Genomic DNA, 14487 nt, shown 5'->3' with positions numbered 1-14487 from the left:
GGATCTAACCGTTGGATCTAACCGTTCTTTCTAACCGTTGGATCTAACCGTTGGATCTAACCGTTGGATCTAACCGTACGATCTAACCGTACGATTTAACCGTTCCATCTAACCGTCCGATCTAACCGTACGATCCAACCGTTTGATCTTAAACCGTTCGATCAAACGGTTTATATCAAAGCAATACTAATATGTATTGCGCGAAAGTCATAGCAGTGTTTAAACATAAGGTTAATATACGTGTCAGCGCTGTGTGACGAGGTTTGGTTTGATCTAAACTGGACGCGCGCAGTTCGATCTAATTAGATCGAACAATTGGTTCGATCTGATTTACATCTTGGTGACAGTTAGGTATATCAAAACTACATATTAATATGTAAATGTCGATAAATTGGAGATTTGAAAAGAACTTAATTTGTTAACTTGTGAACAACTTTAAGATCAGCTTTACCCTAACGGTGCAGTGAATGAAGATAATCTGGAAGCTTTTGTAATATGATGTCCTTGGCTGATGACAATCGTAGTTTTTTATTTCATCACAATTTGATCACATGTATTTATTTTTCGCTTTCAACGGTTAAGTTGTGTTTTGGGCAGTTGAGATGTATTTTCGTGTGTTAATACTGTACCTCGTTTTATCAAACTATGAGTGACTCCTCCTCCTCCCAATCTCCAATTCCTATCCCTCCCGCTGACAAATTGAGAGCGTGGTTTATATAACAGTCGCTTCAACGTGTATTATTGTTAGCTGTATAAATAGAGCTCAGTTTCCTGTTCTTATATTTTCTTAATCTCTACTCTCAGTGATTGTGCATTTTAAAGCTTCATTTTTTCTTGAATATTTAATTGTGGTATGATAACAGATTGGTTTGAGCTTTTTGTTAGATTTAGATTGTTAAATGATCTTAACCTGATTTAAAGTTGAAGGAATTTTCTTGAACTGGAAATAGTAGATAATATTAATGTCAATGGTAATATAAACGATAAAGTCCGGGAATGTAATGTACATTAATATGTAGTATGTACATTATAATGTAATGTATATTTGGTATCAGATATAAATTGAACATATCTGATGTGGAGCTGCATGTGATCCGGTTAGAGCTATCTTGAACGTATCAATTTGTCTTTTGGATTCAAGTGGTAGGGTATTTGTGTAGAATCTATTTGTGATGTCCTGTTTAATGAAGTTCAATGGTCAAATTAAAATTGTAAATTGATTTCTACGGTTCAAGTTCTAAAACGACAAATGGATTTTCTTCGGATCTATTTTACTTGTTCAAAACAAAACAATATAAATAAAAGACTGCACGTCTGCGGTCAAATTCAAAATAGCTTGTTCATGTAAAAAAGTGAACGGTCCCTTATAAATTATCTAGACTCGACGACAGAGAATATGGATTGTTTTTTAATGACATTATAAGACACGCATACATAAGTCTTTTCGAAAAATCGATTTAGATATTTCAAGAAAATGTTAGGGTTTCAACAAATTTATTTTCATAATTAATACGTCTGTAATACCGCAAAAATAGGCATTAAATTGTGAAAGAACCTCTATAGCTAACGTCAGAACTAATCGATTTTAATCATTTATAGTTTGTAGCACTACCAACGTCCGACAACGATATAAAACAAGTTTGAGTATCCTATTGATAGTGATAAAATTCAGAATCTAAACAGCTAAGTATGCAATTCGTTTTAATTTGACCAGATAGTCTTCCATAACAGAACTGATTAAGCTAAAAAACGAGTAATTAAAATGCTTATAGTTTATATTTCGGTCTCTAAGTCTAATTCAATTTCTTAAATCCAACAATCTTTATTAAACAATTCAATATTATTTTCGTTGCATATTATTATTGCACGGTTCCACTTCATTATATTCGTTAGACCACATCTATTGTGACATCAGTAGAAACCGACACGCCCATTTGGTCGAACTCGCACCTGTACGTGCCGCTATCCTCGTGTTTGGGTTGTGTGAATATCAGCTGGTAATTCCCTGCAAGTATTTGCATATTTATCACAATGCTGGCAAGCATTACCGTCGCCCTTATATTCACAATACTATTTACCCCCTATACTATTATATCCCCTTTATTGTTTTCCAGGCATTAAGACTTTTTCGAAAGTAGTTTAGCAGGTACATTTAAGTTCAAAAGATTCTAATTCAATGTTAAAGATGACAGGAATAAGAAATAGTTATGTGGAGGTTTTTAAGAAATTTGCGCAAAATACGCGCCAGCATGTTATACGAAATTAGGTAAAAAACCCAAAATCGCCATATTCAGGTGCCTTAAAAACCATGTTAAAATTGAGTTAGAGATCTGAAACTTTGCAGGGCGTCTAGACCTTGTCCAAGTCGACAGTAAAAAAAATTTCATGTTTCAGGAGTATCGGGAAGTGGGTTTTCTGGAACCCCTGTTTTACAACAGATTGTCGTGAAGATATATATAGACGCTTTTTGCAGTCAATTGTAGCCTACATTTAAGTGTCCGTAGATTCAAAAGTATAAAAGATACAGTCATTTCGAACCACAGGTTTTAAAGATAATCGTTTATACTTTACTTTACTTTATATTGAAAAATAATTTATCATCATCATCATCACTTGATGACGTCATCAATTTAAGTGTTTTTAAAACTTGATTTTTGACAAAACAACAACTTTTCAAATCGATTTTACACCATTAAAGAGTAATTTTATTCAAAATCTGAGGACATTTTCACTTAGATAATTGTTCAAGCATTCTAAAAATCTACCGGAAAAGTTTCCTACCTTACTCCTTCATAAAGATATTTGCTATTGAAGTTAGTGCTTTTTTGAAGAATAATTTTATAAAAACACAAAAGTTGTGAATTAGTATTCTCTGGTGTTGGGCTATCCCTTGGGTTGTGGAGCTCAATTTTGCTTCTTAAAGGTGTAAATTGTGTTATAGGCTAGTTTTAAAGTTAAAAATCGAAAAGTTGCACACGTGGGGACACGCCCAAATTGATTTAAAATAGCTAAAATCACTAAAAATTTTGATTTTCACGATTTTTATCAACTTTGGAGTCCCGTTGTGATCCAAGTTCTTTTTGAAATCTTCTAAAACTTTGCATGCTTATCAAACTATATATTAAATATCACTATGCAAAAATTTACGGTGATTCAATACTGTATGCGCACGCAACGTCCGCTCAAAGTTTGCACGTGCGAAAGGTGAGAATTTTGCTCATTCGTGATTTCGAATATATTCTGCTTTCATTGTAGTTGACGAAATGAGAGTCTCCACTCAGTGTGTTAAAACATAATTCTTTGTCGACGTTTCGGCTACATGCCTTTGTCATAAACAGGACGTACTGAAAACTTACATAGCTGCAAAGATACAATGTTAAAATAATCTATTAAAATAATCTATTAATACTACGAAATATAACAACAACAAATAACATCTTGAAACACAACAACAATCACAAATTTATCCAAAAGAAACATAAAATATAACGGCTAAAAGAAACCAAATCGCAACAAGCCGTGAACAATTCTTCATAATACTACAAACATTTTACCAAGATAGCTCCTTCATAAAACTGATTAATCAAAAATTTTATCTATGTTTATAAGTTCAATATTACATTAACTTCCAAGTATATTTTATCCAATCACCTTCATTTACGGACTCAGACAAAACAAGATTACCAATATTCTGCTTTCCACGATATTTAAATGACATTATATATGAATTTAATGCCAACTTGAATGAGTAAAAAGTGCCATATTCAGTCGGTTATCGACAGATATACCTAACTAAACACAAGGAAACGTTTTCAAAGGCAGAATTTCGAAATCGTCGAAATTACCTCCTTGTTAATGAAGTTTCGACTACGTAGCTGTGTTTCGACTACGTAGCTGTGTAAATTATCCTGACATTATAATCAAAAAGAGATGATATTTAACCAAAACCCATAATCATGGGTAGAGTGTACCGCTGCCAGTGTCTCTCTTTTCCAAACAAAAGGAAATGATATTAATTTGAGGAACAGTCCGCTAATGCAAATTGATACCGAGAATGAAATCGGTCGCTCGCTTTTTCCATTCGATCACGGCTCACGAATTGTAATAAAGCTTATTGATTTGAAAAAGCGAGCGACCGATTTCATTCTCGGTATCAATTTGCATTAGCGGACTGTTCCTCAAATTAATATCATTTCCTTTTGTTTGGAAAAGAGAGACACTGGCAGCGGTACACTCTACCCATGATTATGGGTTTTGGTTAAATTAATTAACTATTTAATTTTAGATTCATAGCTTTGAGCGTATAGTTATATAAGACGTGCTGTTAGTGTTTCAAAAGTTGTAAATCCGTACACGCTGATAATGATACGTCATGCCACAGCTCATTTTGACGGATTTTACTCGTCTAAATTTTTACGAAGTAGCGCGTGCCGGGCTAGTCCATTAACAATTATGGTCAACAGCTCATTAATTAAACTACTAACCAACATTTAACCAAGGCCAAGTTATAAAAAACTTCGTTATTTACGGTAAATTTTACCTGCGCCTTTTTTAATGTACATGCCGCTGTGAGAGTCATCATCGAGCTTCACTTCTCCGTCAGCTGTTACTTTGTACCAGTTAATGTTGTCCGGATTTTTGGGATCGTCCAGTTTTACCTGGTGTTTGTAGAAGTTTTACAAAGGGTAAAAACTGAATACCTTAACTGAATAATGAATATCTGTTCCTATAACATATAAGTAAATCTGCACGTAGTCGTAAATATATAAAATATTAATGAATTATTATCAGGTTATTCATATTACTAAATTGGGTGCATTTAAAGTATCACTTTCTGCATCTTTTACATTAAACAATAACATAAATTTGGCAAATTATCGCTCATATACAAAGCGTATTGCAATTATATTGTAAAATGTATTTGTTCACCTACCTTAACCATGTCGACATCACATTTTATTTTAAGTATTTTTCCTGCTTTCTGAGGCCTCATCAGACTTGCTTTATTAGTTATCCTGAGACTTACTGAGCCATCCAGTAGCTCAATCTTCAGGTCAAACTGGCATTTGGAGGTCTTTCCATCTTGGTCGATGAATATTGACCCTACATACACGCCAGCATCTTCTGGATCAAAATCTCTGTGGGAGAAGTCTGAAGTTAAAAATAGAAAATTAATTCTATATACTTTCAAACTAGTTCCAATTACACATGGCTGATGAACCGCTGATGGATATTGGATTTGATCATGTTATGATAAATGATAATCATGCATCTTCATTCAGGGACAAACATTGTATTTAAACGTATAGTTAATAGTTATTAGTTAGAATATGTTACTATAGTACTACAACCATTGAAAGTATATAGTCGTTCCAGATAACTCTCATGTTCATTATTTGGCCAGTTGGTAGATCACCGACCGGCTATAAGCCGGCTACTAACAATTTTTATAGCCGGCTATAAGCCGGCTCATAGCCGGTTAGTAGCCGCTTACATTTGTTGTTGAGCGACGGCTATTAGCCAGTTATAAGCCTGCTATTAGCCGTTTTGGTATTAAAAGTGGTTATAAGCCGGCTATAAGCCGGCTATAAGCCGGTTATAAGATATTAACTCAACTACATCGTACTGAACGATAGTCAGGAGCCGGCTATAAGAAATTCAGTGAAAACGGCTATTAGCCGGTTATAAGCCGGCTATTAGCTGTTTAGGTATCGAAAGTGGTTATAAGCCGGCTATAAGCCGGCTATAAGCCGGTTATAAGATATTAACTCAGTTCAGTACGATGAAGTTAAGTTAATATCTTATAGCCGGCTTATAGCCGGCTTATAACCACTTTCGATACCTAAACGCCTAATAGCCGGCTTATAACCGGCTAATAGCCGTTTTCGCTGAATTTCTTATAGCCGGCTCCTGACTATCGTTCAGTACGATGAAGTTGAGTTAATATCTTATAACCGGCTTATAACCACTTTCGATACCAAAACGGCTAATAGCAGGCTTATAACCGGCTAATAGCCGTCGCTCAACAACAAATGTAAGCGGCTACTAACCGGCTATAAGCCGGCTTATAGCCGGCTATAAAAATTGTAGCCGGCTATAAGCCGGTTTATAGCCGGCTTATAACCGGCTTATAGCCGGTCGGTGATCTACCAATTTCCCCATTATTTCATGACACCCTGTAATTAATGTATACCTGATGATGAAACCCCTCATTTTATCAGTGCCATCTTCATCAGGATTCCAAGGTTCATTGTTCCTGGTCCAGGTGATACGAGTATCCTTTTTAAAGGTTTTCTTTGATTCTCCGCGAAGCTGAAAATTTTATCAGAAATAATCGCGAGCCTGCTCATTTCAAAGAGTTAAACTTTCTAAAATGATAAAAGTTCTAAAAGTAAAACGTAACGTTAAAAAATAAAAATAAACTATAAAAACCTTAACGTTAACATTGTTGCCTCGGAAAGCTCCAATAACTGATTTAATAGGCATGACCTCACATTCACCCGGCTCCATTTCCTGACACACTCCCCCTTCTCCTCTCTCTGTGCCTTCCCTACACTCACAGTGATAGTTACCATCTGTATTGAAGCAGTCCTGTGGGTAAGTCTAATTTTTAACAAGGATTGTTTGAGAATGATGAGAATCTGGATCACCTGAATACTGAATCATTGGTATATTCCTCGCTTAATTCTTTTGTTGAGTTCTCTACAACAAAAAAACGAAATACCTTGTAAAATGAATTAAGGTTGAACATCTAACTCTAAGATAATGATATTTGTAAGATTTTAACGACCAGAATCCAGATTTTGCTTTACTTTAACCAATAACTTAAATTTAATTAATTACTCTTAATTAATAATTAAGATAAAGAATCAAGTAACCGAATATTTCAGAAAATTTCAAACCTCATTGTCTTTACAAGGATCCAGCTCGCACTCGTCAATATCCACACAAGTTCCATCCTTATCCTCCTCAAAACCATCAGCACACATACAGTCACCAGTACTGTGATCCCTTACTAGTGAGTCCAAACAGTCACAGATGTAGCTCCCTGTACAATATATGAAAACTTAGGTGAACATGGAAGAAACAACATGTTTAATGTTCGGCCTCTGATAAATTTAATTGATTTATTGGCACCACGACACAGGAATTTACGATAATAAGGGGTCGTTCAAATATTATTACGTAATCAGCTGAGGGAGGAGGGGGGGTTTCAAATGATTACGCTAGTGTAATTTTGACACAATAGCTATGTGTAAAACTGATTAAGGAGGGGGAGGGGGGTTTAAAATTTTCAAAAAGTGATTACGTAATATGTGAACGACCCCTAATAAATCGAAATTTTAAATGACGGGCTAAGCACAATTAAGATATAAACAAGATACCCTCAATGTTTGAGCATCTCTCTGTTTCATCACAGGGGTCAGCCAAACACTCATTGATATCCTCACAGGTTCCTTTTAGGGACACATAACCTTCATCACAATCACATCTAAACAAAATACACATTTTAGTTTATACTTTTATATGTTACAGTGGTTAAAGCCATATCGATCTAAATAATTCAGGTTGCTCTAACATTACTGGAGTTTGCAGTATTGACCGAATATCCAGGAGAAGTGCTTCTATTCGTTTGAACGGCCAGTGAATATTTCCGGAAATCATAATTGGGCGAATTTTTAAAGATCACGTACGTATGAGACCCAATAGTGTTATTGCACAGTCCGTTACCACAAGGGTCCTCCTCAACACACTCATCAATATCTGTACACGTGACTCCATTGAACCTGTAGCCCTCGTAACAAAGGCACTTGTAGTCAGCTTCATCCTCTTGACAATCACCTGTAAGTACAAAACTCTGTGAGTTTAAATGATTATTTGTGTTTTGTTATGGCTATTTGCCCATGCTGTTTAGAGGGCTGTTAGAGGGCTGTTAGAGGGCTGTTAGAGGGCTGTTAGAGGGCTGTTAGAGGGCTGTTAGAGGGCTGTTAGAGGGCTGTTAGAGGGCTGTTAGAGGGCTGTTAGAGGGCTGTTAGAGGGCTGTTAGAGGGCTGTTAGAGGGCTGTTAGAGGGCTGTTAGAGGGCTGTTAGAGGGCTGTTAGAAGGCTGTTAAAGGGCTGTTAGAGGGCTGTTAGAGGGCTGTTAGATGGCTGTTAGAGGGCTGTTAGAGTGCTGTTAGAGGGCTGTTAGAGGGCTGTTAAAGGGCTGTTAGAGGGCTGTTAGAGGGCTGTTAGAGGGCTGTTAGAGGGCTGTTAGAGGGCTGTTAGAGGGCTGTTAGAGGGCTGTTAAAGGGCTGTTAGAGGGCTGTTAGAGGGCTGTTAGAGGGCTGTTAAAGGGCTGTTAGAGGGCTGTTAGAGGGCTGTTAGAGGGCTGTTAAGGGCTGTTAGAGGGCTGTTAGAGGGCTGTTAGAGGGCTGCTAAAGGGCTGTTAGAGGGCTGTTAGAGGGCTGTTAGAGGGCTGTTAGAGGGCTGTTAGAGGGCTGTTAGAGGGCTGTTAAAGGGCTGTTAGAGGGCTGTTAAAGGGCTGTTAGAGGGCTGTTAGAGGGCTGTTAGAGGGCTGTTAGAGGGCTGTTAAAGGGCTGTTAGAGGGCTGTTAGAGGGCTATTAGAGGGCTGTTAGAGGGCTGTTAGAGGGCTGTTAAAGGGCTGTTAGAGGGCTGTTAGAGGGCTGTTAGAGGGCTGTTAGAGGGCTGTTAGAGGGCTGTTAGAGGGCTGTTAGAGGGCTGTTAGAGGGCTGTTAGAGGGCTGTTAGAGGGCTGTTAGAGGGCTGTTAGAGGGCTGTTAAAGGGCTGTTAGATGGCTGTTAGAGGGCTGTTAGAGTGCTGTTAGAGGGCTGTTAGAGGGCTGTTAAAGGGCTGTTAGAGGGCTGTTAGAGGGCTGTTAGAGGGCTGTTAAAGGGCTGTTAGAGGGCTGTTAGAGGGCTGTTAGAGGGCTGTTAAAGGGCTGTTAGAGGGCTGTTAGAGGGCTGTTAGAGGGCTGTTAAAGGGCTGTTAGAGGGCTGTTAGAGGGCTGTTAGAGGGCTGTTAAAGGGCTGTTAGAGGGCTGTTAGAGGGCTGTTAGAGGGCTGCTAAAGGGCTGTCAGAGGGCTGTTAAAGGGCTGTTAGAGGGCTGTTAGAGGGCTGTTAGAGGGCTGTTAGAGGGCTGTTAGAGGGCTGTTAGAGGGCTGTTAAAGGGCTGTTAGAGGGCTGTTAAAGGGCTGTTAGAGGGCTGTTAGAGGGCTGTTAGAGGGCTGTTAGAAGGCTGTTAGAGGGCTGTTAGAGGGCTGTTAGAAGGCTGTTAGAGGGCTGTTAGATGGCTGTTAGAGGGCTGTTAGAGGGCTATTAGAGGGCTGTTAGAGGGCTGTTAGAGGGCTGTTAGAGGGCTGTTAAAGGGCTGTTAGAAGGCTGTTAGAGGGCTGTTAGATGGCTGTTAGAGGGCTGTTAGAGGGCTATTAGAGGGCTGTTAGAGGGCTGTTAGAGGGCTGTTAAAGGGCTGTTAGAGGGCTGTTAGAGGGCTATTAGAGGGCTGTTAGAGGGCTGTTAGAGGGCTGTTAAAGGGCTGTTAGAGGGCTGTTAGAGGGCTGTTTAGAGGGCTGTTAGAGGGCTGTTTAGAGGGCTGTTAGAGGGCTATTTAAAGGGCTGTTAGAGGGCTATTTAGAGGGCTGTTAGAGGGCTGTTAAAGGGCTGTTAGAGGGCTGTTAGAGGGCTGTTAGAGGGCTGTTAAAGGGCTGTTAGAGGGCTGTTAGAGGGCTATTAGAGGGCTGTTAGAGGGCTGTTAGAGGGCTGTTAAAGGGCTGTTAGAGGGCTGTTAGAGGGCTATTAGAGGGCTGTTAGAGGGCTGTTAGAGGGCTGTTAAAGGGCTGTTAGAGGGCTGTTAGAGGGCTGTTAGAGGGCTGTTAGAGGGCTGTTAGAGGGCTGTTAGAGGGCTGTTAGAGGGCTGTTAGAGGGCTGTTAGAGGGCTGTTAGAGGGCTGTTAGAGGGCTGTTAGAGGGCTGTTAGAGGGCTGTTAGAGGGCCGGCATTGTACCTGTTTGCCTACACAGCTATTGATTTGTATTTCAAACCAAATAGTTGAATAGGTTATCATAGTGTTGATATGTTTTACAAGTGAGTGTAACAAACCTTGACCGCATCTCGCCACTTCACAACCACCATGAACCCTTGGTAAACAAACAGGCAGGTCATGAACCATGTTACACTCCTCTCCTACTGGGCATCTCACATCCTCACAGGTTGGACAAGCTTCCTTCAGGTACTCCGCACTGGACGCAATTAATGTTATTTTAATAATTCAATTAAACTGATCCGAATATAAGTCATAAGAGTTTGGATTTATAAAAGTATAACACTAGTGATCACTTTCCTGAGATGTATTAGATGTAGTAAACCAGTGATATAAGAAAAGCGATCCTAGTAAATTAGTAGTAGCTACAAGTTAACCCGATTACTAAAGTTACTAAAGTGGTGACTCTTACCCAGTTAGTTTTTTGCAGATAGCAGTTAGTTTGCACCACATACTAGCTGAAGGATTATCTAAGCAGTTGTCCATAGAACAAGAGTCATCATCATTTACATCGATTGAACTGATACTTTTGATGCGTGCTTTGTTGGCCGATGTTAGAGACTGGATAGTGTTATTACCAATATCTTTATGAAAGACAAAATGTGAAATAGAAATTGATAATTTTGACGACCAAATCTGGAATATCGAATAAAGTAGTTAAAAGATACAATCGAATCAGACATTTACCAGACATAAATAAACATAATAAAGAGTTTTGTGGTAAAATACCTGTGACCAGGGGCTGTGGAAAAGACAGTTCTGCATAAAATACCCATCAGGACAGGTCACGTATGGAGATTGTCCCGTATTGTACCTTATCAAAATAGAAAGAATACACTAATGTTTTATTATTGTTCAAGAATTTGAAGTTGGTGATTTAAAAATTTCTTAAATTTTTATTCAGAGCAAATCCTTCATGAATTATAAGCTCTAATAATCATAATGCACTTCTTGAATTAATAGACAGAAGTACAATCTACAATCAAATGAAGAAGTGATATAAAAAGTGTTTCTAAAGTGCAAGTACAATCCAACGATAAAAACTGCTATAAACTACGTCATGAAACTACAGACAGTTTTTGGGAGTTCCAAATAGTTTCTGATTATTCTGATTTCTTGCGACAAATGATACTGCACTGTTAGTATAAACGACGTTTCAAAGTAGCAACTTCTTATTCATGCTGACAAAATTGGTGAAACTACGTCATGAAACTACGTCATGAAACTACGTCATAGAAACTACGTCATAGAAACTACGTCATAGAAACTACGTCATAGAAACTACGTCATAGAAACTACGTCATAGAAACTACGTCATAGAAACTACGTCATAGAAACTACGTCATAGAAACTACGTCATAGAAACTACGTCATAGAAACTACGTCATAGAAACTACGTCATAGAAACTACGTCATAGAAACTACGTCATAGAAACTACGTCATAGAAACTACGTCATATGAGTTACCTGTACTCCATGCCATGTATCGTATCTTGGGTGCAAGGGTCAGTGTACACTGTATCATTACCACAATAGGCAACTGCCTGGATTAAACAAAGTTAGCTTACCTGCTCGTTCATCACTATGGAAACTATAATTCAGCTAAAGAGTCCTAATAGTTCACTTGTATTGTCATATTTTATGTACCAATGTTAACATATTATATTTCTAACATTCCTCACAATTCAAGATCAAAAATATTTCTCATTAATATTCACGGTGATCATGATTCATGAACTTACCAAGATTGGAAATTTCACGCTATTTGAAGCCCGAGCCTCACACCTTGAAACTGCCCCTGACGATGTAATGGTAACTCCATCAGCAGCACTTGGTGCACCAAACGTGTGGCAACTGAAGAAGAAGTGCCATAACTAATTACAATTTTACAGCACTACAAATCTATTACATTTATTAATATTATGTAACACTTATAAACATTCTGTAACGCGATGGAAATATTTTAAGCGAGTAATATCCTGTCCAAACCCAGGATACACAACATGAAGACTTTGTTGTAACTTTGTATGAAAAGCATTAATACTTTAATTAAAGTACTTAGTGACGTCCAGACCCTGAACAACAAGAAAATAAATAACATTGAAGTGCTCCCTGACCTCTACAAATTAAAATTAAATAAGGTATGGAAGTGTAAACTAACCTCATCACCCTTTCTCCCTCCTTGCAGGATGCGTAACTGCGAGCATCATCTCCAATTGCATTCTCTCCGTAAACAGTTCGATCTGGTGTAAGGTCAGGGATTGCATTTAACGAATAAATAATATCTGATTTCATCAAAGTTAAAGCAGATTTATGCAAAACCATGATACCATATTGCACAATATATGGTATAAATTATAAACTCACATTTGCTGTGTCTGGGAAGGCAAGTTCCAGCAAGATCAAACTCAAAGCCATCCTCACAGTGACACTTGTAATCTGTAGCTCCCACTTCTTCGCACTCTCCGTGTTCTCCACACCTTGGAGTCGTTCACATATTACGTAATCAGCCGAGGGGGGAGGGGGGGTTTCAAATGATTACGCTAGTGTAATTCTGACACGATAAGATATGTGTAAAACTGATTACGGAGGGGGGGGGGGGGGGGGTAAAATTTGTTAAAAAGTGATTACGTAATATGTGAACGAGGTATTAGATCCAAATTTGGCTGCCGGACAGTTGCGCCCTATCTAGATCAAGCTACCATGGGAAGTGGTCCTTGGGCGCCACTGTCGTTTTGAGAATTTGACATGACGAATCAAATCACGTCACTGATTGGGAAACTGTTAATAGCCTGTTAAGGTGTGGGAAATGGGCGCAACTGTCGGTATAGTAGGGCCCACATTTACATCTATGTGTTTCAGGTATTGGATAGAAAAAAGGAGGCTTCATAGTTATATAATTATATGCTGCTGACTGTCAGCCGACAGTATCCAAATGTGAAATTCATCGAAGAACAATAAAATAAAAAACATTGTTATACTTGTCAACATCACAGCCAGTCTGTATTAAGGAGCAGGTAGGAAGTTGCTCTACCATATCACAATCCTCATCCTGATCACAGTTCCAACCACCACAGTCCGGACATACCGCTGCAGCGTACGCAACCCTGCGGTTAGCATGCACTCTTAGTTAAACTAGCGTACGCAACCCTGCGGTTAGCATGCACTCTTAATTAAACTAAGTTGTTAGTTTTAAAAAGTTATCAATCTTATGCCAATTTTTTACATTAATATTGGAAATCTTTACAGATAAAAGCAATTTAGGATAATTTTTGGATACTGGCTGATTTATCGCTCATGTATCAATTTGCTTTTAGTTATAAGCTTGTTGGATTAGATTTGAAAATTTTTGTAAAAATCAAGTCAAATATGATGGTCAGTTTTTGAAATCGTATTTGTCATGTTTGACATAATATTTATCATGTTTATAGAGAATTTATTCCTTACAAATCATCCATGAGTTTGCAGACCAGGGTAATATCACACCACCTATCTTCTTCGCAGCCCGACACAGCACAAGCTTTATCGTTTGGAATGATTCCTTTGTCGTTGATTTCTTGGTCAGCTAATCTGTTTGTTATGATAATCAATCTTAGAAAGAATTTCAACAGAGGTTTATATACTTTTTTGCTAGAAACAAGAGATTACAAAAGAAATGGTTTTATGCCTAGTGGCAAAGCTGTTTAAGAAGTTGCATAAATCACAGTGCTGGCAAGCACGACCGGTGCATTTATTGTGGGTATACTATGTACCCCCTTTACTATTATACCCCCTTTACTATTATACCCCCTTTGGTACACGTTACAAGCCTCTTTCGTGCACGCGAAGCGTGCACTCCGGCCGGAGGCGGCGGCCGAAGGCCGCCGCCTCCGGCAGGAGTTTTTCAGGCATTAAGACTCATCGGAAGTCGTTCAGCAGATTTATTTTTAGTTCAAAACATTCTAATTTGATGTCAAAGATGACAGGAATAAAAAATAGTTATGTTGAGATTTTTAAGAAATTTGCATAAAATACTCGCCAGCACTGTTATACGAAATTCGGTAAAAAACCCAAAATCGCCATATTCAGGTGCCTTAAAAACCATGTTAAAATCGAGTTAGAGATCTGAAATTTTTTAGGGCGTCTAGACGTTGACCAAATCGACTGCAAAAAAAGTTTCAGGTTTCAGGAACATCGGGAAGTGGGTTTTCTAGAACCCCTGTTTTACGACAGATTGTCGTGACATATACAGATAGATATACATATATATTCAGGGATAGACGCTTTGCCAGTCAATTGTAGCCTGTATTTAAGTGTCCATAGATTCAAAAGTATAAAAGATACAGCCATTTCCGACCACAGGTCTTGCAAATAATTGTTTACACTTTAGTTTACATTGTATAAAAAAATTATTTGACGTCATAAACACCCCTTGATGACGTCATCAAGTTAACCGTTTTTAAAACTTGA

The 14487-nt window shown here is 38.2% G+C and overlaps 2 protein-coding genes across 2 annotated transcripts in view; one reads left to right on the top strand and one right to left on the bottom strand.

The window, feature by feature from the left end:
* LOC134825336 (agrin-like) overlaps window positions 1-14487 on the top strand; it is a 91823-nt gene that overhangs the window by 13575 nt on the left and 63761 nt on the right. The gene's annotated exons all lie outside the window — the stretch shown is intronic.
* The window catches only part of LOC134825361 (uncharacterized), a 31153-nt gene continuing 17927 nt past the window's right edge, over window positions 1262-14487 (bottom strand). The window contains exons 19-35 of the mRNA XM_063837538.1: window positions 13486-13608; window positions 13020-13145; window positions 12406-12518; window positions 12200-12281; window positions 11781-11892; window positions 11506-11582; window positions 10768-10852; window positions 10451-10599; window positions 10098-10237; window positions 7695-7842; window positions 7386-7492; window positions 6903-7048; window positions 6433-6591; window positions 6194-6312; window positions 4934-5138; window positions 4541-4658; window positions 1262-2005 (exon numbers count right to left, since the gene is read on the bottom strand). Coding sequence (XP_063693608.1) covers window positions 1890-2005; window positions 4541-4658; window positions 4934-5138; window positions 6194-6312; window positions 6433-6591; window positions 6903-7048; window positions 7386-7492; window positions 7695-7842; window positions 10098-10237; window positions 10451-10599; window positions 10768-10852; window positions 11506-11582; window positions 11781-11892; window positions 12200-12281; window positions 12406-12518; window positions 13020-13145; window positions 13486-13608 — 2125 coding nt within the window. The 3' untranslated portion in view covers window positions 1262-1889. The remainder of the gene's footprint in view (window positions 2006-4540; window positions 4659-4933; window positions 5139-6193; window positions 6313-6432; window positions 6592-6902; window positions 7049-7385; window positions 7493-7694; window positions 7843-10097; window positions 10238-10450; window positions 10600-10767; window positions 10853-11505; window positions 11583-11780; window positions 11893-12199; window positions 12282-12405; window positions 12519-13019; window positions 13146-13485; window positions 13609-14487) is intronic.

This window comes from Bolinopsis microptera, chromosome 13, assembly GCF_026151205.1.
Source record: "Bolinopsis microptera isolate Bmic1 chromosome 13, MBARI_Bmic_1.0, whole genome shotgun sequence".
NCBI lineage: Eukaryota > Metazoa > Ctenophora > Tentaculata > Lobata > Bolinopsidae > Bolinopsis > Bolinopsis microptera.
Note: the sequence above shows the minus strand (reverse complement) of the source record. Positions and strands in the feature narration are given on the sequence as shown.